The 27,163-nt window shown below is 50.1% G+C and overlaps 1 protein-coding gene across 1 annotated transcript in view; it reads right to left on the minus strand.

The window, feature by feature from the left end:
* Positions 1-26,932, minus strand: part of LOC142311141 (V-type proton ATPase 116 kDa subunit a 3-like) — a 51,474-nt gene extending 24,542 nt beyond the window's left edge. The window contains exons 1-10 of the mRNA XM_075349291.1: positions 26,456-26,932; positions 24,720-24,844; positions 23,584-23,662; positions 23,278-23,507; positions 20,108-20,193; positions 16,053-16,179; positions 15,605-15,687; positions 15,423-15,516; positions 14,390-14,596; positions 3,824-3,974 (exon numbers count right to left, since the gene is read on the minus strand). Of these exons, the coding sequence (XP_075205406.1) occupies positions 3,824-3,974; positions 14,390-14,596; positions 15,423-15,516; positions 15,605-15,687; positions 16,053-16,179; positions 20,108-20,193; positions 23,278-23,507; positions 23,584-23,662; positions 24,720-24,836 (1,174 nt within the window). The 5' untranslated portion in view covers positions 24,837-24,844; positions 26,456-26,932. The remainder of the gene's footprint in view (positions 1-3,823; positions 3,975-14,389; positions 14,597-15,422; positions 15,517-15,604; positions 15,688-16,052; positions 16,180-20,107; positions 20,194-23,277; positions 23,508-23,583; positions 23,663-24,719; positions 24,845-26,455) is intronic.
* Between the last annotated feature and the right edge of the window lie 231 nt (positions 26,933-27,163).

Consider the following 27,163-nt stretch of genomic DNA (forward strand, 5'->3'; position numbering starts at 1 on the left):
GCGCAAGCCCGGCTGAGATAGCTTGGAGTGCCCATACGGCCGCAAAAGATGGCGCTAATGACGCTCCAATCGCTTCATAGATGGATTTCAGCCAGAGCTCCATCTGCCTGTCAGTGGCATCTTTAAGTGCCGCTCCATCTTCAACTGCAACCAAGGATCTAGCTGCAAGCCTGGAAATTGGAGGATCCACTTTTGGACACTGGGTCCAACCCTTGACCACCTCAGGGGGAAAAGGATAGCGTGTATCTTTAAGCCGTTTAGAAAAACGCCTTTCAGGATAAGCGTGGGGTTTCTGGATTGCGTCTCTAAAGTCAGCGTGGTCCAGAAAAGTGCTTATTGTACGCTTAGGGTATCTGAAATGGATTCTCTCGTGCTGCGAAGCTGACTCCTCTACAAGAGGAGCTGGTGGGGAAATATTTAACATCTTATTGATGTTAAATATAAGATCATTAACTATGGCGTCACCATCTGGTGTATCTAGATTGAGAGCGGTCCCAGGATCAGAATCCTGATCAGTTACGTCCGCCTCATCACCCATAGATTCATCTCGCTGGGATCCTGACCATTGAGATGAATGTGAAGGCCCGTCATAGCGAGCCCGCTTAGGCTGCCCGGGGCCATCGTCCGAGTCAGAGTCTTCACCCTGAGGTGTATGTGCCCGTCCCGGAGCTTGGAGGTAACTCAGCTGAGGGGGACCAGGGGGCAATGATTGCACAGTGTCCGTGGCCTGAAGTACAGGCCTAGCTCGCAATGTGTCAAGAATTTGTGACATAGTGAGAGACATTCTGTCAGCAAAAGCTGCAAACTCAGTTCCTGTCACCTGGACAGCATTCACAGGTGGTACACCCTGGGTCACGTCCAGCAGAGGTCCCGACTGTGCAAGCGCCGCAGGGGCCGAGCACTGCACACAATGGGGGTCCGTGGAGCCTGCCGGTAGAAAAGTCCCACATGCGGTGCAGGAAGCATATAATGTCTGTGCCTTGGCACCCTTGCGTTTTACGGACGACATGCTGCTGGCTCTCTGCAATGTGAGAGAGTCTATAGCCAAAGGGCGACCAGCGCTATGCAATACAAAGTATTTGTAGAAACAAAATACTAAGAATACTACTGGCACAAGAGGGGGTGAGCCCTGAGGGCTGCTTACCGCCCGCTGAATAGCGGGTAAGAGGCGCAGAATTCCTTGTCTGGGTCTCCCCGGCTCCCCTCTGCAGCTCAGCGTGTCAGCAGGAATGGCTGCCGGCGTCTGTGGAGAGGGGCGGTCCGTGGGAGTTCCTAAACAAAAGTGCGGGAAACAGTGTCCCCTCTGTGCCGATTGTGAGGGCTGGAGTATGTAAAAACGACTCCAGCCCTCGGCGCTGATGCACTGACCAGCGTCCCGCCCCTCTCCTGACTGGCAGGTCTGGGGGCGGGAACGAACGGAAGCAGGCCGCAAAAGCCGGGGACTCGATTTATCAGCGCGGCCGCCGTAAAAGCGCGGCCCGCGCTGAAGTCCCCGGCGCACCACAAGTGCCAGCCGTGCCGCAGTCCGAGCGGCCGGCGCGACCGATTCCCAGAAGTGTGCCTGCTTCAGCGAAGCTGAATGAGGCCATGGCACAAGCGCCGCAGCGCTGATGTCCCCGGCGCACTACAACACCCAGCATGCTGCGGTGTGAGCGCCAAATGCACGGGGACACAGAGTACCTTGAGGAAGCAGGGCCATGTCCCTGATGTACTCCGCTCCATCCAGCATCTTCTCCAGGGGCTGTAGATGGAGCACGGTCTCAGTGCCTGGAGACCAGTAAATCCCACTTCACCCAGAGCCCTGTAAAAAGGGATGGGGAAGGAATCAGCATGTGGGCTCCTGCCGCCGTACCCGCAATGGGTACCTCAACCTTACAAACACCTCCGACATACAGTGGGGTGAGAAGGGAGCATGCTGGGAGCCCTGTATGGGCCCTCTTTTCTTCCATCCGACATAGTCAGCAGCTGCTGCTGACTAAAAACAATGGAGCTATGCGTGCGTGTCTGACCTCCTGCGCACAAAGCTAAAACTGAGGAATCCGTACTCCTACGGGAGGGTGTATAGCCAGAAGGGGAGGGGCCTTACACTTTTAAGTGTAGTTCTTTGTGCGGCCTCCAGAGGCAGTAGCTATACACCCACTGTCTGGGTCTCCCAATTAGGAGCGAAAAAGAAAGTGCGGGAATCTGGTGCCCCACGGTGCTCAGTGAGGGGGGAGGAGGATACAAAGTATTGTCTGGGTCTCCCAATGGAGCGAGAAAGAAAACTAATAAGCTATTCCCATTTTCTTTGCTCTTGTATAAGTTTAGACCATTCACAAAAAAAAACAACAAACAAACCAAATTACAATAGTGGCCGCATTTTAATGCCAGGTGGGCCACCACCATTAAACAAATGCATGACACTCACAGCGCCGCCCATAACCTCGTGCCCGCGCAAAGAGTCACAAGCGGTCACACGTGCACACAGTGCTCGGCACCGCTACAGTCGCACAGCGCATGCGCGGGACCACGGGCGCCCAGGGGCGGTATCCTGAGGTTTGAAATTCAGCGTTCGGGGGCGGCGTAAATCTGCTTGAGGAACAGCAACGGATCCCAGAGAGCCCGCCCCCATGGACGATTTACAAAATGGTACAAGTTTATAAAGTATTTATTTTGGTATAAAAGGGGCCACAAAAACTATAGGAAGCTTGCTAGAATGCAGCCCAGGAGCTGCAGAGAGGGAAACTTTTAGGTTTACAGGTACATTTCTGATGACAGGTTCCCTTTAACCTCTACGATGGGGAAAATTCTTGAGGGTTTCCTAAGAGATGCCATCTTGGAGTTTCTCAAGAAGAATAGCCTCATGACCCAGTACCAACATAGGCTTATGAGGGATTGGTCCTGCCAGAGTAATCTGATCAGCTTCTACTGTATGAGGGAGTAAGCTCGACACTGGCCAGGACAAACGGAATGATCATCTGAATGAGCCCTTAGGGCAAGTTCACACAGTGCGTTTTTGAGAGTTTTTCGGGTGCGTTTTTGGCCTCAAATCTGCATGACTGTGCTTCCCCAGCAAAGTCTATGAGTTTTCATTTTTGCTGTCCGCACACAACTTTAAGCTGCGTTTTTGAGCTTAAAAAAAAAAAAAAAAAATTATATGGACATGTCAATTCTTTCCTGCATTTTTCCCCCCATGCAATGCATTGGAAAAACGCAGAGATCAAAAACGCACCAAATTGCGGTAAAAACGCATGCGTTTTGCCGCGGGTGCGTTTAGCGGCCAAAAACGCAGCGTAAAAAAAAAAAAAAAAAAAAAAAAATGCAGCATATGCGCATAGGCTGGTTTCATACCTCTTTCACATATAAGAGGAAAAAAAAAACAAAAAAAAAAACAACCACCTGTCTTTGGATACCGGGCGACAGATTTATATGTAAACTCACCCATGCCACGGCTCAATAGATAAGTGTATCCAAAGAATAAAATGGGTGCCCAGGAATAAGGTGTACAAGTCATGCAGTCTAATCCTTTCAAGACCTGCCTTGTAGGCCAGCTGAAAGGACAAATGAACTAGCACGCAGATCAGATCAGCACATGCTCAGCCAATGGCGGAATAGTAAAACACTACGCATGCTCGTCTGGTAACAAGAACTACAGGAAGACAGATCCAATGACAACTGGAGACTAAATAGAGCCTGGGAAACGTTAAAGAAGAAGAGCAAGATTTCCAAAACTGGTACATTTCATTAGGTGTTGTATTGGCACACATGAATAAATATATATGGACAAAATTAAAATCAGACATTAGGATTCTGGGAATAAATCTAGCCAATAGGATGCACTCACCAGGGTTGACTTCTTGGTAACTGGCTACACCGTATGAATCCACAATTCCTTGAAATCCGGAAGTGAACTTATTGGTGCGAATTAAGGTGGGAGGACTGACCGAACAGGGAATCCGGTGACAAAACGACTCTCCACCGCTTCCATTGTCCACCTAGAAGAGCATGCCGTGTGTTAACATATGCTCCTTTCGCTGCTATGGGTTTCTCATTTTGCGCCTCCAATAGCTAGCACAATTTTTTTAACTTTTGGAAATTACAAATAAAATCCAAAATTACTAAATCAAATATCCCACACGTCCATATAATAAAACTTTAGCATAAGCTAACTCCATACTTCCCTCCTACACCTATCTACATTTTATGTATCTTCATAAAACCAACCATTGGAACTGGAGAGAGCAAAAATCTGGTTTCACGCATTAAAATTGTGGTCTGGCATAGGTCACCTTAGAGAGCAATAACTTTGGAATGACGTCACGTATCCACTTTGGTTGTGAGAAAGATTGTACTTTATGCGAATAACAAATGTAGGTCAATAAGTTAAGAATTTATTAACCTCTTCATGATCTCTATATACAATTATGTCAAAGGGTGTGTCTCTGCCTTTGATGCGGGCTCACACACTGAACCTGCATCTTTCCCTGCACATGGCGGCTGATTTAACGAGGCATCATGTGCCTTTAATGGCTGCTGTTATCCAGTTAAATCCCATTGTCAATATTTGACAGCATGATTCAACACGCACTGGGGGGGGGGGGGGGGGGAGGGGGGGTGCATGTCAGGTCATTCCCAGCTCTTAGTGTGACCACGTGAGATTTTGGGTCACTACCTTGGTTGTCATGACAACCAAGGGTCAGTTGATGACCCCCTGTGTGTCATGACGATACCCCTACAAGCCAGCATTCATGGGAGATTGTGATCATGGTTCTGTCTAACAAGGGATCAGACGATATGGCATGATACTGATATTGTGGCATGATTTATTGTCCCGGAATTTTATTGGAACATGAGGCAGTTTATAAGATTTAGAACCAATATTTCAAAAGGTCTCTGAAAAGTCCTGGAAAATTATCTTTTTAGGGGCCAATTCAATTCTCAAGTGCCTTTGAGGGGCAAATATATTAAAGGGAACCTGTCAGGTGTAATATACACCCAGGACCACGAGCAGTTTAGGTGCATATTACTAATCTCTGCCTAACTGTCCCTGTATACACTAGCATAGATAAAGAGATACTTTTTTCTAACTGTTTCTAAAGATCTTTTACCGTATGCTAATGAGTGAGGGCGCTAGCCCCCTGGGCATTAGTTCCCCGACCAGTCTGCCACATGACCGAAACTCTGGGGTCATGCGCACTGAACCGAAATCCAGCGTCGGGCGGCGATGCCAGTGGAGAGGTGAGAGATAATCCTGTGACGCTGCGTATTCATTAGCATGTTAGTATACTCCTGTGGGACCCTGTGGGTGCTAACATGCTAATGGGGCAGATTAGCCAGGGAAGCAACACCTGGGGACTACAGGTACCGTCACATTAAGACGCTCCAGTGATCCCACCAGCAACCTGACCTGGTAGGGATCGCTGGAGCGTCGCTACACGGGTTGCTGGTGAGCTGTCACACAGGCAGATCTCACTAGCAACCAGTGACCAGCCCCCAGCGATGCGTGGAAGCGATGCTGCGCTTGGTAACTAAGGTAAATATCGGGTAACCAACCCGATATTTACCTCTTACCAGCGCACACCGCTTAGCGCTGGCTCCCTGCACACCTAGCCACAGTACACATCGGGTTAATTACCCGATGTGTAGTCTGGCCATGTGTGCAGGGAGCCGGCACTGACAGCGTGAGAGCGGTGGACGCTGGTAACGAAGGTAAATATCGGGTAACCAAGGAAAGGGCTTCTTGGTTACCCGATATTTACATTGGTTACCAGTGTCCGCAGAAGCCGGCTCCCTGCACATGTAGTTGTTGCTCTGTCGCTGTCACACACAGCGATGTGTGCTTCACAGTGGGAGAGCAACAACTAAAAAATGGTCCAGGACATTCAGCAACAATCAGCGACCTCACAGCAGGTGCCGGGTTGTTGCTGGATGTCACACACAGCAACATCGCTGGTACGTCACAAAAGTCGTGCCTCAGCAGCGATGTTGCTTAGTGTGACGGGGCCATACTGCCCTCGCTCATTAGCATATGATAAAAGATCTTTAGAAATACTTTTTCTAGCAATCTTTCTCTATGCTAGTGTATACAGGGACAGTTAGGCAGGGATTAGCAATATACACCCAGAACTGCTCTGGTTCTGGGTGGATATTGCATGTGACAGGTTCCCTTTAACACCCCGAAATTACACCATTATGCAAAATGCACCCTTTACAGTATTCAAAACAATTTTAGAATTCAAAATTTACATTTTTTTTCCCTTTAAAGTGAATTTAGGAGGAGAAAAAAAAAACAAAAAAAAAAAACACCACAGACGCAAAAACAGATATGTAATTTTTTGGTGGATGGAAATACTCATATACTACTATTTGGGCACATACCAGGGCTCAGAAAAGAAGCCATACCATATGGAACGCCTATTTTGCGGAAATGGTTTCCTGTCACCATATTGCAGACACCTTGACGTGTGCATCAGAAATGTTTTTGGAACCTACCAGTCAAGGTAATTATCAAGGAATGTGATGGGGGAAACAAATGAAAACTGTACTTTGTTCCCCCCCAAATGAAGGGAATTTTGTTTACTTACCGTAAATTCCTTTTCTTCTAGCTCCAATTGGGAGACCCAGACAGTGGGTGTATAGCTACTGCCTCTGGAGGCCGCACAAAGAACTACACTTAAAAGTGTAAGGCCCCTCCCCTTCTGGCTATACACCCTCCCGTAGGAGTACGGATTCCTCAGTTTTAGTACCAAAGCAAGAAGGAGGAAAGCCAATAACAGTTTCAAAAACAAATTCAATCCGATAACAAGATCGGAGAACTTAAGAAACAACATGAACAACATGTGCACCCGAAAAACGAAACCCTAAGAACAAATAGGGCGGGTGCTGGGTCTCCCAATTGGAGCTAGAAGAAAAGGAATTTACGGTAAGTAAACAAAATTCCCTTCTTCTTTTTCGCTCCTAATTGGGAGACCCAGACAGTGGGACGTCCAAAAGCAGTCCCTGGGTGGGTAAAAAGATACCACATGAACGGGCTGTCAGACAGCCTCTTCCTACAGGTGGGCCACCGCCGCCTGAAGGACCTGTCTACCTAGGCTGGCATCTGCCGAAGCGTAGGTATGCACTTGATAGTGTTTGGTAAACGTGTGCAGACTCGACCAGGTAGCCGCCTGGCACACTTGCTGAGCCGTAGCCCGATGCCGCAATGCCCAGGACGCACCCACGGCTCTGGTAGAATGGGCCTTCAGTCCAGATGGAATCGGAAGCCCAGCAGAACGGTATGTGTGAAGAATTGGTTCCTTGATCCACCGCGCCAGGGTGGATTTGGAAGCTTGCGATCCCTTATGCTGACCAGCGACTAGGACAAAGAGCGCATCAGAACGGCGTAGAGACGCCGTGCGAGAAATGTAAATCCTGAGTGCTCTCACCAGGTCCAACAGATGTAAACCCTTTTCAAATTGGTGAACTGGATGCGGACACAAAGATGGCAAAGTGATGTCCTGATTGAGATGAAAGGAAGAAACCACCTTGGGAGAAAACTCTGGAATTGGACGCAGTACTACCTTGTCTTGGTGAAACACCAAGAAGGGAGATTTGCAAGATAACGCCGCTAGCTCGGACACTCTTCGAAGAGACGTGACCGCCACAAGAAAAACTACCTTTTGTGAAAGCCGAGAAAGGGGAACCTCTTTCAAAGGCTCGAAAGGCGGCTTCTGGAGAGCAATGAGAACCTTGTTCAGATCCCAGGGTTCCAATGGCCGTCTGTAAGGAGGAACGATATGACAAACTCCTTGGAGAAACGTGCGTACTTTAGAAAGCCGTGCCAAGCGCTTCTGAAAGAATACGGATAGCGCGGAGACTTGACCCTTAAGCGAGCTAAGCGACAAACCTTTTTCCAACCCAGACTGCAGGAAGGAAAGAAAAATTGGCAATGCAAATGGCCAGGGAGAAAACCCTTGAGCCAAGCACCACGCTAAGAATATCTTCCACGTCCTGTGATAGATCTTAGCTGAGGATGGTTTTCTAGCCTGTCTCATTGTGGCAACAACTTCATGAGATAAACCTGAGGCCGCTAGGATCCAGGACTCAATGGCCACACAGTCAGGTTCAGGGCCGCAGAATTCAGATGGAAAAACGGCCCTTGAGACAGCAAATCTGGACGGTTTGGTAGTGTCCACGGTTGGCCTACCGTGAGATGCCGCAGATCCGGGTACCACGACCTTCTTGGCCAATCTGGAGCGACGAGTATGGCTCGATGGCAGTCGGACTTGATTTTCCGGAGAACTCTGGGTAACAATGCTAGAGGTGGGAACACATAGGGGAGTCGGAATTGCGACCAATCCTGAACCAAGGCGTCTGCCGCCAGCGCTCGGTGATCGTGAGACCGTGCCATGAAAACTGGGACCTTGTTGTTGTGCCGTGACGCCATCAGATCGACGTCCGGCGTCCCCCAGCGGCAACAGATCTGCTGAAACACGTCCGGGTGAAGGGACCATTCTCCTGCGTCCATGCCCTGGCGACTGAGAAAGTCTGCTTCCCAGTTTTCCACGCCTGGGATGTGAACTGCGGATATGGTGGACGCTCTGCTTTCCACCCACGTCAAAATCCGCTGTACTTCTTGAAAAGCTTGGCGACTGCGTGTTCCCCCTTGGTGGTTGATGTACGCCACCGCCGTGGAATTGTCCGACTGAATCCGAATCTGCTTGCCTTCCAGCCATTGTTGGAAGGCTCGCAGGGCAAGATAGATTGCTCTGATTTCCAGAACATTGATCTGCAGGGTGGACTCTTCCTGAGTCCACGTCCCCTGAGCCCTGTGGTGGAGAAACACTGCTCCCCACCCTGATAGGCTCGCATCCGTCGTGACCACTGCCCAGGACGGGGGAAGGAACGACTTTCCCTGTGACAATGAGGTGGGGAGAAGCCACCAACGCAGAGAGTCCTTGGCAGTCAGAGAGGGAGACAGTCCTGTCGAGGGACGTCGATTTCCCATCCCATTGGCGTAGAATGTCCCATTGTAGAGGGCGCAGATGAAACTGCGCGAACGGGACTGCCTCCATTGCTGCTACCATCTTTCCTAGGAAATGCATGAGGCGCCTCAGTGAGTGCGACTGGCTCTGAAGGAGAGATTGCACTCCAGTCCGTAGCGAGCACTGCTTGTCCAGTGGAAGCCTCACTATCGCTGAGAGAGTATGAAACTCCATGCCAAGATAAGTCAGAGATTGGGTCGGGGTTAGATGAGACTTTGGAAAGTTGATAATCCACCCGAAACTCTGGATAGTGTCTAGTGCCACCTTCAGACTGTGTTGGCATGCCTCTTGAGAGGGTGCCTTTATAAGCAGGTCTTCTAGATACGGGATGACCGAGTGACCCTGCGAGTGCAGAACAGCTACTACTGCTGCCATGACTTTGGTGAAGACCCGGGGGGCTGTTGCCAGACCGAAAGGTAACGCTACGAACTGTAGGTGTTCGTCGTGTATGACGAAGCGTAGGAAACGCTGATGCTCTGGTGCAATCGGCACGTGGAGATACGCATCTTTGATATCTATTGATGCTAGAAAATCTCCTTGAGACATTGAGGCTATGACGGAGCGTAGGGATTCCATCCGGAACCTCCTGACTTTTACGTGTCTGTTGAGCAACTTTAGATCCAGGACGGGTCGATACGATCCGTCCTTTTTTGGGACCACAAACAGATTGGAGTAAAAACCGTGACCTTGTTCCTGAAGAGGGACGGAGGTCACCACTCCTTCCGCCTTTAGAGCGGCCACCGCCTGCAACAGAGCATCGGCTCGGTCTGGTGGTGGAGAAGTTCTGAAGAAACGAGTTGGCGGACGAGAACTGAACTCTATCCTGTACCCGTGAGACAGAATATCCCTCACCCAACGGTCTTTGACGCGTGACAGCCAAATGTCGCCAAAGTGGGAAAGCCTCCCACCGACCGCGGGTGTGGGAATCGGAGACCGCAAGTCAGGAGGACGCCGTCTTGGCAACGGTTCCTCCGGCTGTCCTTTTTGGGCGTGACTGAGACCTCCAAGAATCTGAGCGTCTCTGGTCTTTTTGAGTCTTTTTAGACGAGGCGAATTGGGACCTGCCCGGTCCTCGAAAGGACCGATAACCAGACTGACCCTTCCTCTGTTGGGGTTTGTTTTGTCTGTGTTGCGGTAAGGATGAGTCCTTACCCTTGGAGTGTTTGATGATTTCATCCAAACGCTCTCCAAACAATCGGTCACGAGAAAAAGGCAAATTGGTTAAGCACTTCTTGGAATGAGAATCTGCTTTCCAATGTCTCAACCACAGGGCCCTACGCAAAACAACGGAGTTGGCTGACGCCACTGCCGTGCGGCTTGTAGCGTCAAGAACAGCATTAATCGCGTACGACGCGAATGCCGCCATTTGCGAGGTCAATGGTGCTACCTGCGGGGCAAATGCACGTGTGACTGAGTCGACTCGCGCAAGCCCGGCGGAGATAGCTTGGAGTGCCCATACGGCCGCAAAAGAAGGCGCTAAAGACGCTCCAATCGCTTCATAGATGGATTTCAGCCAGAGCTCCATCTGCCTGTCAGTGGCATCTTTAAGTGCCGCTCCATCTTCAACTGCAACCAAGGATCTAGCTGCAAGCCTGGAAATTGGAGGATCCACTTTTGGACACTGGGTCCAACCCTTGACCACCTCAGGGGGAAAAGGGTAGCGTGTATCTTTAAGCCGTTTAGGAAAACGCCTTTCAGGATAAGCGTGGGGTTTCTGGATTGCGTCTCTAAAGTCAGCGTGGTCCAGAAAAGTGCTTAATGTACGCTTAGGGTATCTGAAATGGATTCTCTCGTGCTGCGAAGCTGACTCCTCTACAAGAGGAGCTGGTGGGGAAATATTTAACATCTTATTGATGTTAAATATAAGATCATTAACTATGGCGTCACCATCTGGTGTATCTAGATTGAGAGCGGTCCCAGGATCAGAATCCTGATCAGTTACGTCCGCCTCATCACCCATAGATTCATCTCGCTGGGATCCTGACCATTGAGATGAATGTGAAGGCCCGTCATAGCGAGCCCGCTTAGGCTGCCCGGGGCCATCGTCCGAGTCAGAGTCTTCACCCTGAGGTGTATATGCCCGTCCCGGAGCTTGGAGCTGAGGGGGACCAGGGGGCAATGATTGCACAGTGTCCGTGGCCTGAAGTACAGGCCTAGCTCGCAATGTGTCAAGAATTTGTGACATAGTGAGAGACATTCTGTCAGCAAAAGCTGCAAACTCAGTTCCTGTCACCTGGACAGCATTCACAGGTGGTACACCCTGGGTCACGTCCAGCAGAGGTCCCGACTGTGCAAGCGCCGCAGGGGCCGAGCACTGCACACAATGGGGGTCCGTGGAGCCTGCCCGTAGAAAAGTCCCACATGCGGTGCAGGAAGCATATAATGTCTGTGCCTTGGCACCCTTGCGTTTTACGGACGACATGCTGCTGGCTCTCTGCAATGTGAGAGAGTCTATAGCCAAAGGGGGACCAGCGCTATGTAATACCAAGTATTTGTAGAAACAAAATACTAAGAATACTACTGGCACAAGAGGGGGTGAGCCCTGAGGGCTGCTTACCGCCCGCTGAATAGCGGGTAAGAGGCGCAGAATTCCTTGTCTGGGTCTCCCCGGCTCCCCTCTGCAGCTCAGCGTGTCAGCAGGAATGGCTGCCGGCGTCTGTGGAGAGGGGCGGTCCGTGGGAGTTCCCAAACAAAAGTGCGGGAAACAGTGTCCCCTCTGTGCCTATTGTGAGGGCTGGAGTATGTAAAAACGACTCCAGCCCTCAGCGCTGATGCACTGGCCAGCGTCCCGCCCCTCTCCTGACTGGCAGGTCTGGGGGCGGGAACGAACGGAAGCAGGCCGCAAAAGCCGGGGACTCGAGTTATCAGCGCGGCCGCCGTAAAAGCGCGGGCCGCGCTGAAGTCCCCGGCGCACCACAAGTGCCAGCCGCGCCGCAGTCCCAGCGGCCGGCGTGACCGTTCCCAGAAGTGGCCAGCGTCCCGCCCCTCTCCTGACTGGCAGGTCTGGGGGCGGGAACGAACGGAAGCAGGCCGCAAAAGCCGGGGACTCGAGTTATCAGCGCGGCCGCCGTAAAAGCGCGGGCCGCGCTGAAGTCCCCGGCGCACCACAAGTGCCAGCCGCGCCGCAGTCCCAGCGGCCGGCGCGACCGATTCCTATAAGTGTGCCTGCTTCAGCGAAGCTGAATGAGGCCATGGCACAAGCGCCGTAGCGCTGATGTCCCCCGGCGCACTACAACACCCAGCATGCTGCGGTGTGAGCGCCAAATGCACGGGGACACAGAGTACCTTGAGGAAGCAGGGCCATGTCCCTGATGTACTCCGCTCCATCCAGCATCTTCTCCAGGGGCTGTAGATGGAGCACGGTCTCAGTGCCTGGAGACCAGTAAATCCCACTTCACCCAGAGCCCTGTAAAAAGGGATGGGGAAGGAATCAGCATGTGGGCTCCTGCCGCCGTACCCGCAATGGGTACCTCAACCTTACAAACACCTCCGACATACAGTGGGGTGAGAAGGGAGCATGCTGGGAGCCCTGTATGGGCCCTCTTTTCTTCCATCCGACATAGTCAGCAGCTGCTGCTGACTAAAAACAATGGAGCTATGCGTGCGTGTCTGACCTCCTGCGCACAAAGCTAAAACTGAGGAATCCGTACTCCTACGGGAGGGTGTATAGCCAGAAGGGGAGGGGCCTTACACTTTTAAGTGTAGTTCTTTGTGCGGCCTCCAGAGGCAGTAGCTATACACCCACTGTCTGGGTCTCCCAATTAGGAGCGAAAAAGAAAAGACCACATACTGACTGTTAGTTTGATGAATAAATCAATAAAGTCTGTATTTTGCTAATGTTTGCACATTAAACATACCTTGTACAAATATATTTTTGTGCTGCCATATTCTGGGAGAAATAACCTTTTTCACTTTTCTGCTGACGATGCTGTATGTGGCTTTTTTTTTTATGAAGAACAAGTTTTTATTGGTACCATTTTGGGGTGTGACTTTTTGATTGCTGTTTTTATGTCAGTCACCCAAATGATGGAATGAAAAGCAATTTCAACTTTGCATTTTATTGTTATGGCGTTCATTAGGCAGGTTACATTGAGTGCTTAGGTTATACTAAGGTTAAGGGTTGTTATGGACACGGTGATACCAAATATGTATCATTTATTTGTCCTTCATTACGTAAGTGGTATATAAGTGTTTTGTGGGGTTTTTATGTAGTAACTGGAATTTTTAGATAGATCTGATGTAATTTTGGACTTTGATTGCTTTTAATTTTTAGTTCAAGGCCAAGTGGGCAAATAAATTGCCATCATGGCTTTTCTATATAAACTGTGTTCGAGAGTTCAGTGACAAGCGAAGTTGCTAATTCAAGTTATTACAGATGCAGGGGAATGCATTATTACTCCTTTTTCCAGATTTTTTTTTACTTTACTGGTGCAATTCACACCTATTCTTACACAGGGACAGGAGGACATATCTCGCTTCTGTCCCGGCAGCCTGTCCGATCTCCTGCCATCATCCTTTATTCCTTAACACTAGTTCAAATCAATGGAAGGGGGAAGGCATTTTAAACAGGCAGCATCTTACCCTAGATCACAGCTACAGCCGTAATCGCTCATACTGGATCGCTGCTACATCAACCTGAGCTACCACAAGCTAACGTGAGAGTTGCAGAAGCCTGTAGAGGTCAATCCGACGCTCACTGTAACTTGTGATATCCTGGCCTTGGTCTAAAAGTGCAACCAAAGTCTATGTTTGAAAATGAGCCCTGATCACAAGCGTGGCTGTGATCCCGAGATATGACCATTAGTAGCCAGGATGGCTCTCCAATGACTTAATAAATTTGGCCCATCTTACTGCAAAGGACTCAATGGATCAATACTGGTGTACGAAATCTTGAGTAATTGCATTGCGCACCCTGTAAGGCAGTGGTCCCCAACCTATAGCTCAAGAATCACGTGTCTCATGGGCTCATGATGTGTGGTTCACGGCTGTCTTCCAGGCTGGTGCATAAGCACCAGGTCTACAGATAGGGACTTTTTACATACCCCTGGATCTTGGCATACCGCCTCAGTGTGATGCTTGTGGAAAAGCTTTGGATGTCATACTAGTAATGGAGGCTCTGGAGGTCACTACTGTGATGGGGGTGGGAGGTAGATTAGGCTCGTCACCTTCTCTTGGATCTGAATGTGGGTCTCAAGCTCAGAAAAGTTGGGGACCACTGCTGTAGGGATTCAGAAGACTACAGTGACCATCCAACTCGGTATTAAACCTTTAGGTTTCTTAATTTCATGTGTTAGAAACACAATTTAGAGTGATAAGCACTAAATGTATTCCTGGGTTCCTGCACCAAAACACTCATTTATTAGTTGCTTGTTATAATCTAGTCTCACCGATGCTCGAGCGAGCGCCCCCTGAAGTAGGGGCAGATCAGCCACTGGACACCACACTTCTCCTATCAGGCATCGTTCCCGCACACTGCACAGGTTCAGAATCTGATAGATGTGCTTCATTTTCCGAACACAGATCTTCCAGCGATGCAGATCTGAAGCAGCCCGGGTGAGGACTTGTGTCAGGTACCCCTCTGTTTGGGACAGCACCTGCGGTACAATGATAGACGATAAGTATCTGACTGCTGGAGACAGATAGAAAATAGGCATCTGGACTGCTCATAGATTACATAAGAAATCAGACAGATCGTGTGTGGGAGTACAGAGCATTAAATAGATCAGCAATGGAAAAGTGAAGCGGTGCATCAAGAATCGCATGATGATCATTAAACCCCAGGACTGAACATGCACAGTTTAAATATTGCTGGAGGTGTGTGATTAAGTTACATTTACATTGCAAGATAATTGGGAACACGCATTCTTCAAAACTCTTGTTTCGCCATTATCGTGCTGTGTAAAAAGGCTGCTGATGACCTGACAAAGCAAAACACTTCATCCGGTGAAATTATATTGTGCGCAAACAGGACTCACTACCGAGAAATATTTTACTCACTTACACAGCGCTATTAATCCACAGTGCTTTACAGATGTGATCATCACTGTCCCCATAGGGAATGTAGATTGTGAGCCCCAATCAGTAGGTCTCTGGAGTGTAGGAGGAAATTCACACAAACATGGTGAGAACATACAAACTCCAGGAATATGTTGTCCTTAGTGGGATATGGACCCAGGACCCCTGTTACCCTTTAAATTGCATTTCCCTGTCCCCAAAAAAGGTCATTTTAATTCAAGGAATCCTTCACATTTGTTAAATCTTTGGTTTCATAAGCAAGAATACTATTTGATACAAAATAAGGCTCATCCACAAGCCACCTTTGGCCAGATGGCAGATTAAGGACACTAGTATTGTTGAAATAGAAGCAAATACAAGAAGGGATTTGTGATATTGTGAGATTAATAGTGATTCACCTCTCACCTTCTGCATGTCTTGGATCCGCACTATGAGATCTTTAAGGGTGTCAAGTCTGACTGTTTCATCTTCCGCATAGGGGTAAATGTGGCAGTGGAAACTGAAAATGAAAGGAAAAAAAAAAGTGAGAGGTGAAACTTTTAGGAAACCTAGTTTGGGGAACCTAGTAAGGCTCTGTACACACTCACCAGTTTGCAATCTTTTTAATCTTCTCTCCTATCTTCTCTCCCCAGTAGGAAATTAAAAATATGATTTGTGTTACACTCTCCCCCTGTATAAAACAGAACGATAGTTCAGGGTTTCATGCATTGTCAGTGGCCATTTGAGCAATAACCCTGTGGTCACATAATATGCTTCTCACATATAAAGTTATTGGTAATCGCATTATAAAGTCCGAACAGCGAAGGGCAAAACCGACAATAAGATTGCAATTTCTATAAAATTTAGATGTGTGGTATATAGATGTATAGCTCCTACAAATCCAGCCGCCTTATGGTGGGTTCTAATAACAGAATACCACCTCTACAGCCAGTAGGGTCCTCTTCTTTTAAGTAATGGAAGCATGTTCAGATGTCTAGTAAACGCTTTACCACTCATCCACTGTGGAATTGCATGAGACTGTTAGCAGCAACTTACTGTTACAAGGTCCTCCATGGGTTCAGACATCTCCACAAAGTTGACAATGAGGTATCCTCGGCAGGCTCGCCATAACAGACGTTCAAAGGAATTCATACGCCATGGGTGAATGACTCCGGCCATAAAGCTGAAAGCAAATACACTGTTTAATTGTATTATAATATATTGAATTACAGATCCGGAAGAAGGAAGAAGGAAGAAGGAAGAAGGAAGAAGGAAGAAGGAAGAAGGAAGAAGGAAGAAGGAAGAAGGAAGAAGGAAGAAGGAAGAAGGAAGAAGGAAGAAGGAAGAAGGAAGAAGGAAGAAGGAAGAAGGAAGAAGGAAGAAGGAAGAAGGAAGAAGGAAGAAGGAAGAAGGAAGAAGGAAGAAGGAAGAAGGAAGAAGGAAGAAGGAAGAAGGAAGAAGGAAGAAGGAAGAAGGAAGAAGGAAGAAGGAAGAAGGAAGAAGGAAGAAGGAAGAAGGAAGAAGGAAGAAGGAAGAAGGAAGAAGGAAGAAGGAAGAAGGAAGAAGGAAGAAGGAAGAAGGAAGAAGGAAGAAGGAAGAAGGAAGAAGGAAGAAGGAAGAAGGAAGAAGGAAGAAGGAAGAAGGGAGAAGGGAGAAGGGAGAAGGGAGAAGGGAGAAGGGAGAAGGAAGAAGGAAGAAGGAAGAAGGAAGAAGGGAGAAGGGAGAAGGGAGAAGGGAGAAGGGAGAAGGGAGAAGGAAGGGAGAAGGGAGAAGGAAGGGAGAAGGGAGAAGGGAGAAGGGAGAAGGGAGAAGGAAGAAGAAGGAAGAAGAAGGAAGAAGAAGGAAGAAGAAGGAAGAAGAAGGAAGAAGAAGGAAGAAGAAGGAAGAAGAAGGAAGAAGAAGGAAGAAGAAAGAAGAAGGAAGAAGAAGGAAGAAGAAGGAAGAAGAAAGAAGAAGAAAGAACAGACCTTAATTGCTACTACACCATACGGGCCAATAAAGGTGTGGGGTTTTGGTTTTTCTGCAATGTATGGAGTGCTGCCATAATATCTGTTGCTTCATTGAGGGATACAGGAGACTGCAGGGTGTATGCTGCTGCCACTAGGCAATAAAAAAAGTTGGCTGCTCCTCAGCAGGATACACCACCAACCGGAACCGGCTGATCAGTTTTAGCTTAGTGTCTGTAAAAAGCACACACGGGGCTGCACCAAGTCCTATTTCTATTTTAGACTTTTTTTTTTAATGATAAATACTATAAAAAAATATATAAGTTATTCTTTCAAATTCAGCTTGCGACTTGGGCAACAGTGTAACCGTTCACACAGTCATTCTGCATAAAGACCAAGAGAACAGTGTGGACTGATCCATAATTTGGATCGTTTTATATCATACCCTCTCTGGTTGGTCTGGTAGGACCCTACTCCTACAAGACATCAAGAGTGTCTCAGGACGGCCAGGCACATTGGACCTCGCCACCATAACCCTGCCGCTCGCCTTCCAGAGCCTGACAGTGCAGGGAAGGATGATGGACCAGATTCCTTCCAGCCACCCGATACCACAGTGCTTGGGACGACTGATTAGTCTTTCATATTCATTCTGAGAAGAATTTCAGGGCCTTCAGGACAGGCTGTGTTGGGAGGTGTTGCCCCAGGCCCTGCACTCTGTGGCACTAGCTCTGCGTGGGCCCCTTTATTACGTATATCAGTGTGCTCATATACCGTATTTTTCGGACCATAAGACGCACTTTTTTTCCCCCAAATGTTGGGGGAAAGTTGGGGGAAAGTTGGGGGTGCATCTTATGGTCTGACTATAGGGCTGCGGCTGGGAATGAGGGTGCTGCGGGTCATCGGGGGCACGAGCAGGCAGCAGCAGCGCCTGCCGTGACCACGTGGGCCCGCTCATTACATATGCACGCCCATCCTCCCGCCCATCTCTCAGCGCTGAAGCCGGCACTGACAGGTGGGCGGGAGGACGAGCGGGGGACGCGCGCATAGCAAAGAGCCGGCCGCATGATCACCCCTGGCAATTACAGCCTGGAGTGATCATGTGCGGCTGTATTCACTGCCCCCCGCGCGTCATTACCAGCGCGGGGTGCAGTGCATCAGTACACTCACCCGTCCCCGTGTGTGAAGCCTCCCCCCTGCTGCACGCGATGTCTTCCTGTCTGTGCCGGTCAGCTGATCTGTGCTGAGCTGGTCAGCTGACTGGCACAGACAGGAAGACATCGCGATGCAGCAGGGGAACGGCTCCACACACACAGGTCAGTGGCGCAGAGAGGAAGATGATCGGTGCTGGAGGGAGTGAGTCAAAGGTGAGTATAAACGTTTATTATTTTCTCTGTGCTATAGGATACAGGCCATATACCAGGATGGAATATGAGCACGATGGGGGCATATAGCAGGATGGGGGTATATGAGCAGGCAGGATGGGGGTATATGAGCAGGCAGGATGGGGGTATATGAGCAGGATGGATGGGGGTATATGAGCAGGATGGATGGGGGTATATGAGCAGGATGGATGGGGGTATATGAGCAGGATGGATGGGGGGTATACCAATAGGATGGGGGTATATGAACAGGCAGGATGGGGGTATATGAACAGGCAGGATGGGGGGTATACCAATAGGATCGGGGTATAGGAGCAGGATGCTGGTATAGGAGCAGGATGCTGGTATAGGAGCAGGATGCTGGTATAGGAGCAGGATGCTGGTATAGGAGCAGGATGCTGGTATAGGAGCAGGATGCTGGTATAGGAGCAGGATGCTGGTATAGGAGCAGGATGCTGGTATAGGAGCAGGATGCTGGTATAGGAGCAGGATGCTGGTATAGGAGCAGGATGCTGGTATAGGAGCAGGATGCTGGTATAGGAGCAGGATGCTGGTATAGGAGCAGGATGCTGGTTTATAGCAAAATCATATACAAGGCAGGAGGATCATTACCAGGATGGGGTACCTTAGTAGAGAATTTGGGGACATTACCCCCATAACAGTGTTAGCAGCAGATCCTCGCCCCATAACAGTGTGTCATGACCACATTTTTTGCTTAAAGTTTTATTTTCCCATTTTCCTCCTCTAAAACCAGGGTGCGTCTTATAGTCCGGTGCGTCTTATAGTCCGAAAAATACGGTAGTTAGTTTCTGTGGCAAAGCATGGAGGAACGATCTCCCTGCACTGCTGCTCTCTGTTCTGTAGAGCGCAGGGTTCTTTACCCTGCAATAGTCTGATCACTTGTCAAAATTACATGCTATTGCAGCATATTGACAATTAAATTGTATGAAAGCTACCCACTTTGCTGGGCTTCACAGGAGGACAGACAGCAGCCATGTGGGCCATCTGTAGGCCCTCAGCTAGCATGACAACCCATCTGATAACTTCAATTGCACCATTGATCAGGCTATTTAAATGCTGCAGTGAGTAACAGACACCAGTATTTAAATGGTCTAACAGCAGTGATTGCATGTATTGCATGCACAATCACAGGTTTTCAACCCCCACTTTCTCCTCACTGCAGAACCAAAACCGGTGGAAGACCACACTACCAGTATCCTCCAAACTGGAATAGGTGGTCCTCACTGCACTGAAGAGTCTTTATATTGACAAGCAGTCATGCATGTGTGGTGCAGCTCCATGGTGTAGATAGAGACCGCTCAGCAGATTTCTGGGCTCATACTACTGTACATGCATAGCTTCCACTCCATGTAGAGGCTCATCACTGTGGTTGTGCAGCAAGGACCACCTGTCCCAATGGTTAGGAGGTTCCTGGCAGTGTGGTCCTCCAGAGGGGAAAAAAAAAATAAAAAAAAAAAAAAAATTCACTTTTTTGTATTCATGGCAAAGCCATTTAGCCGTGGGACAACCCAGCTACAAGGGAACCCAACTGCTCTATAGACAAACAAAATGAGAGGGAAGAAAATAACTACAGTCCAAGAAAGTACAGGAGGACACCCACTCATTCAATTTTGCACAACAGATGCTTAGCATCTTAGATTCCTACCGGAGATCCATGTGGACACAGTACCATTTTTTAAGGGAGCCAGTTATCCTGAGACTTGACTGTGGCAGTAAGCCCTGTGCATACCGTACACTACAAAGGCAATGAGGGCCAATAACTCACCTAACTCGGAGGTCCTGCCTGGAGGCCACTGTAGGGTCAATCAATGGGTCAATATCGGCATTCTCTTTCCAGGACTCTGACTCCGGCTACAGAAAAACCAAACGGAAGGTTCACATAACCAATTCACACAACAGACGTGACAAAACACCACAGGCCGAGGGCCAGATCCTGTGCATCGGCTTTATTGCCACATTATCTAACACCGGACATTAAAGTCTTAGGGGTACTTTACACATTAGGGGTACTTTTCGGCTAGCGATGTCGAGCGCGATAGCACCTGCCCCCATCGTACGGCCGATATGTGGTGATCGCTGCCGTAGCGAACATAATCGCTACAGCAGCGTCACACGCACATACCTGCTCTGCAACGTCGCTGTGACCGGTGATCCACCTCCTTTCTAAGGGGGCAGTTCGTTCAGCGTCACATCGACGTCACAGCAGCGTCACTGAACCGCCGCCCAATAGAAAAGGAGGGGCGGAGATGAGCGGCCGGAACATGCCGCCCACCTCCTTCCTTCTTTTCCGGTGGATGCAGGTAAGGAGATGTTTGTCGTTCCAGCGGCATGACACGTAGCGATGTATGCTGCCGCAGGAACGACAAACAACATCGTACCTGCAGCTGCAACGCTATTATGGAAATGAACGACATGTCAACGAGCAACGATTTTGCACGTTTTTGCGCTCGTTGATCGTCACTCATTTGTGTCACACGCTGCGATGTCGCTACCGGATGTGCGTCACTAACGACATGACCCCGACGATATATCGGCAGCGATGTCGCAGCGTGTAAAGCACCCTTCACCTGCAGCATTTTTTTCATGTAAATGAAAAGCTGCTTTTTATAACACGACCAAGGCTATGAGCTTGCGGAGATCTCATGCACAACCTTTTTTTTTTCCTCCTGACAATTTGAGAACTGCAGCCTTTTGTTTTTTAATCTGCAGCACGTCAATTCTTGTTTTTTTCCCCACTCATAGAAAGCAATATGTGAATAAAAACAGTACAATAAATAGCATTTTTGTGGCATTTCTGTTGAGTAAATAACTTTTGTAAAACATGTACTGGAGGCAAAGCACACATGTAATCCACACACACACACAAAAAAAAAAAAAAAACATTCTGAAAGCAGGTTTTTTTTTTCTTTACTGCCTAAAAGGACATGATTTGGCAGCAGAATAAAAAGCAGTAAAAATGCTGGGTGTTAAAATAGCCTGTCAGGTAAGGTGAACTTGCAGCAGTCTTTTCTAGCTGGCCCGTCCTCTCCCATTCCCTTTCTATACAGGTTTATATGAAGCAGCTAAGTCGTACCTCAACAGTCACTGAAGAAGGATTTTACCAGTCGGTAAGTGTTCGGAAATCAGTCACAGGGGTGGCGCTGGTTCAGTCACCACTGTGTGTGGACAGCAGCGGCTGTAACCACGCCCCCCCCCCCACACACACTGACTGACAGCAGCTTCTAAGGTTGAGCGGCTCTCAGTCTACAGAGACAGAACAGGAACTAGTGCCGCCCCGGTGACTGGAACGCTGCTGGGAGGATTAGCCACTTCACCACCCAGTGATTTTCTTCCCCCTCCTTCCAAAAGCCATACCTTTTTTATTTTTCCATCAATATAGCCATATGGGGACTTGCTTTATGTTTTGTTTAGGAACAAGTTGTACTTTTCAATTAAATGTTATCATACAGTACTAGAAAAATGGGGAAACAAAAATTCAAGTGCAGTAAAATTGCAGAAATAATGGAATTGCACAATTGTTTTTTGTTTACCATGATATCTTATGATTGCCTGATTAGCTTTTTTTTTGACAGGTTGCCTTTAAGGCACCAGGTGAACTGTAATACCAAAACAGGTCATCAACCATGGGGACATTCAGTTTGGAGAAACGAAGGCTTAGTCGCGATCTTATTACAATGTATAAGTTTGAGGGTAGCTCTCTCTAATGATCTTTTTACACCAAGGTCTGCAACAAGGATAAGGGGACATCCTCTTTGTCCAGACCAGAGGTCATCAACCTGTAGCTCAGGAGCCACGTGTGGATTGTGGGCCTGTGAGGTGTGGCTCGCGGCTGTCTTCAAGCTTTTTGCATGAGCACAAGATCTAGCAAATGGCTATCAAAAGCAGGTCTCCAAATGGTGACTTGTGAGTAGCTCTACACAGAAGAGCAGAATGGGGGTAAGGTTGTATCCCCTGAATCTTGGGTATACAGCCTCAGTATGATTTCTGTGTAACAGCTTTTGCTGTCATTATACTGGTAATGGGGTCTCTGGGTGTCACTACTGTAAGGAGGAGGGAGCTGGACGTGGCTCGTGACCCTCTTTTAGAGCTGAATGTGGCTCTCATTGTCAGAGAGGATGGGGACCACTGCTATACAGTCAAGAAGGTTTAATCCTAATCATAGATGCAGATTTCTTACTGTAAGAGGAGTGAGACTATGAACTCTCTGCCACAACGTTGTGATGGTTGATTCGATACAAAACTGAGGAGACTCATATCGCTTGCTTGATATATACAACATTACAGGTTGAGGACAGTAGATTGTGACTGGGTGTTGATCCAGGGAACTAATCCGAAAGCCGTATGTGGAGTCAAGAAGGCATTTTCCTCCTAATATCAGGCATCTACAGTATATCTATCTATATACACAAAAACCTGATTAAAACAATAGCTCATTTTCTGATGACAATCTAACGTCACTTGTACTAGTTTTTTCCATGTCAGCGATTAGAGAAGTAGATACAGTATGTGTCAGGGAGGTGGTTAGAGCTTAATAAAAGAGTGAGAATTCAGCATAGAGAAGATAGGTAGACGTTGGTGGAAACCAAGGTATCAGCACATCCAGAAGCAACCCTTTGGCTATGCATCGGAAGAATAAGTCCATGGAGAGGGTACACCACTCCCACCTTGAAAGATCAGTGTAAGCAGTTAGAAGAACATCCAGAAATATTCACAGTACAAATGACACAAGGTGGTCAGCTGTGTCAAGCAGATAAAAATCAAGGAGTGGAAGCAATACAATTTCACCTGTCAACTTGTGTCTCAGAGGGGAAACGTGTCAGCCCAAAAGCTCGACTGAGTGAAAGGTATTAGTTGCGCTACAAAACGTCTCCACAACCCTCTCAGAAGTAACAAGAATAAGGTTTAAGCAAACAGTGCCATGCCGGGGATACTCACCAGTGGCCCTGTGAACCTCTGACTTTCCCGGAGAATATTGGCATACTCCCGCAGCTCACGTAGACGCTCTCGCAGAGTTTGTCTATTGCCAGAGACCTCTTTTAGCTCATTAGCCAGTTGCTCAGACTCCTCTTGTATCCTCAGTGCGTCTCTAGGTAAAGGGGCCAGTGGAGAGTCTGAGGAGTCCGGTACCTGCATACCAGCTTTGCGCAGCTCCTGTTCTAGATAACCTGAGAGGAATATTACAATTGTGAGTCATTGTGTGCTATATTTCTATGAAGTTACATGACATTCGCAGAAACTCACCAAAAGTTGTCTCCATATCATCACAACGTCTGATCTCCGAGACATAGCGGCGCTGGAAGGCATTGACGTTCTGATTTAGCTGAGGATGAAAAGCGACAAATATGAAACCCTACCTCAATATTTCATCAAGAGCATCATATGACAGTCATGTATAGTCTAAGATGGTTATAGTGGCCATATTACATGCGGACGTCTTCAATACCGGTTATTTGCGTGAACAGAGGACTGCTTTCTGCTACTCAGTGACATGTGAGCTGCCCACTCTCTCCAGCTAGCCTATCCCTTCCTCCTGACACTGGTCACATGCAAGAGTCTTCACTCAAGATCAGACCAATCAGAGTACCGCACATCCTACATTTTATGGTCTACCCTCTGCTTCCTTGGTCTCCTTTACCTTTCCCATATTATGAATGGTCCAATTTATGCATGATGAACACATAATTAGAAGGAGGGTCACCTTGTAAGATACTTTTTGCCACCACAAAATCCATCTTTGGCTTCAGTGTGGTATGTGTGTACAGCCATTCCCTTCCCCCTTCTGCTCGATCAGTTACAAAAAGATCCCAAATGAGAAGTAAAATCTGCCCTGCGGAGCTTTCCCTGACATGCACTGTGATATTCCCACAGGCGAGGCTTCACCAGGCGGAGGCTGAATGTGTGTTGTTTCGGCCTCCGTTTGGCAGGTGCGCGATTACCTACCATTTGACTGTATAGGAGAGTAGTGGAGAGCACTTTTGTTATACAATGGTCTCTACAGTAGACTGATGTCTTGGACCGAGCCTTAGACCCTCTATCAATGAAACAGTTAACAACAACACACACACACACACACACACACACACACACACACACACACAGTGCCAAGTGGGCACAACTATTCGGCTCCACCAGGACTGGTCCTGCTTTAGAACACGAGGGATTTCTGCACTTTATAGCCATAGATTGGAATGGCATGTGTGGTATTTGGTCACACTGATCACATGACAGAAGTAAGGAGACTACAGACAACGATTACTTTGCAATCTCGGGATAACGCATTGGCTGCACATCCTTTACATTGGAGGACAGAGATAGGCAGAGAGCAGGAACAAGCCAGCAGAGACCTCCGCACCATGGTCTCTGCGCAGTGTACTTACATCCCTGAACTCCACCAGTCCCAGCTCGCCCAGCTCACTGACCCCCTGGTATTCACAGCCGGACTGCAGGAACAGCTGGGCCAGACACATCTCCTCTCCGCGGAACAGAGAGCCCATCTTGGCGCCTGTAAAAGACAATGAAGGATGAAGCATTAGATGAGTGCTCCCAGATTTGGATAGCCCGAGCCGCGGCTCCCTCCGGCCGAGCGGGGCCACCACCCGAGCCACAGCTCCCTCCGGCCGAGCGGGGCCACCACCCGAGCCACAGCTCCCTCCGGCCGAGCGGGGCCACCACCCGAGCCACAGCTCCCTCCGGCCGAGCGGGGCCACCACCCGAGCCACAGCTCCCTCCGGCCGAGCGGGGCCACCACCCGAGCCACAGCTCCCTCCGGCCGAGCGGGGCCACCACCCGAGCCACAGCTCCCTCCGGCCGAGAGGGGCCACCACCCGAGCCACAGCTCCCTCCGGCCGAGAGGGGCCACCACCCGAGCCACAGCTCCCTCCGGCCGAGAGGGGCCACCACCCGAGCCACAGCTCCCTCCGGCCGAGAGGGGCCACCACCCGAGCCACAGCTCCCTCCGGCCGAGAGGGGCCACCACCCGAGCCACAGCTCCCTCCGGCCGAGAGGGGCCACCACCCGAGCCACAGCTCCCTCCGGCCGAGAGGGGCCACCACCCGAGCCACAGCTCCCTCCGGCCGAGAGGGGCCACCACCCGAGCCACAGCTCCCTCCGGCCGAGAGGGGCCACCACCCGAGCCACAGCTCCCTCCGGCCGAGAGGGGCCACCACCCGAGCCACAGCTCCCTCCGGCCGAGAGGGGCCACCACCCGAGCCACAGCTCCCTCCGGCCGAGAGGGGCCACCACCCGAGCCACAGCTCCCTCCGGCCGAGAGGGGCCACCACCCGAGCCACAGCTCCCTCCGGCCGAGAGGGGCCACCACCCGAGCCACAGCTCCCTCCGGCCGAGAGGGGCCACCACCCGAGCCACAGCTCCCTCCGGCCGAGAGGGGCCACCACCCGAGCCACAGCTCCCTCCGGCCGAGAGGGGCCACCACCCGAGCCACAGCTCCCTCCGGCCGAGAGGGGCCACCACCCGAGCCACAGCTCCCTCCGGCCGAGCGGGGCCACCACCCGAGCCACAGCTCCCTCCGGCCGAGCGGGGCCACCACCCGAGCCACAGCTCCCTCCGGCCGAGAGGGGCCACCACCCGAGCCACAGCTCCCTCCGGCCGAGCGGGGCCACCAGCCGAGCCACAGCTCCCTCCGGCCGAGCGGGGCCACCAGCCGAGAGGGGCCACCACCCGAGCCACAGCTCCCTCCAGCCGAGCGGGGCCACCAGCCGAGAGGGGCCACCAGCCGAGCCACAGCTCCCTCCAGCCGAGAGGGGCCACCACCCGAGCCACAGCTCCCTCCGGCCGAGAGGGGCCACCACCCGAGCCACAGCTCCCTCCGGCCGAGCGGGGCCACCAGCCGAGCCACAGCTCCCTCCGGCCGAGCGGGGCCACCAGCCGAGAGGGGCCACCACCCGAGCCACAGCTCCCTCCAGCCGAGCGGGGCCACCAGCCGAGAGGGGCCACCAGCCGAGCCACAGCTCCCTCCAGCCGAGAGGGGCCACCACCCGAGCCACAGCTCCCTCCAGCCGAGCGGGGCCACCACCTGGCAATAGCCAGCCGTCAGGATAAGCCGCTGGAACAAAAGCAGCAGGACGCGGCCAATAACATGAGCGCTCGTTCTCACCTGCGGCTGCGGGATTTACTAACAGCACAACTTCCTGCACTCAGTTTTCCTGCCTCATGGGCGGAGACAAGGCGGGCAGAGGGCGGAGACAAGGCGGGCAGAGGGCGGAGACAAGGCGGGCAGGGGGGCGGAGAGCCGGGGGACAGGGCGCCATAGGTTCAGTACACAGGATCGGGGCACAGCTAGACCGGGACGGAATGAGGAAGTTTTGTGGTTGGGAAATGTTTCTAGTCACGAGTCGTGTTCAGCACTGGAGGAGGGGCGGCCATTGATTCACAGAAGTGCTGCTATTGTGGAACCACACATTATAGCATGTAACAACAGCAAGGAAATGGCCGATACAGAGTCCTACTGAGGAGCTCACATGGGTACGGAAGTGGCAATGGTGAAGCATCTGACTGCCTTGTGTTACTTCATTGCTTCTCAGCTGACTGTTCTCATTTTAGGGTGCAGGGTACACAATGGTCCGACGAATCGGTCACCCGGCAGCCATCTATCATCTCTCCCATACACAATGGTCCAACGGATCGGTCACCCGGCAGCCATCTGTCATCTCTCCCATACACAATGGTCCAACGGATCGGTCACCCGGCAGCCATCTGTCATCTCTCCCATACACAATGGTCCTGCCGATCAGTCGCCCGGCAGCTATCACCGTTATCTCTAACATACACAATGGTCTGGCGGATCGGTTGCCGCGCAGCCATC

Source organism: Anomaloglossus baeobatrachus, chromosome 5 (genome assembly GCF_048569485.1).
Source record: "Anomaloglossus baeobatrachus isolate aAnoBae1 chromosome 5, aAnoBae1.hap1, whole genome shotgun sequence".
NCBI classification, from domain to species: Eukaryota; Metazoa; Chordata; class Amphibia; order Anura; family Aromobatidae; genus Anomaloglossus; species Anomaloglossus baeobatrachus.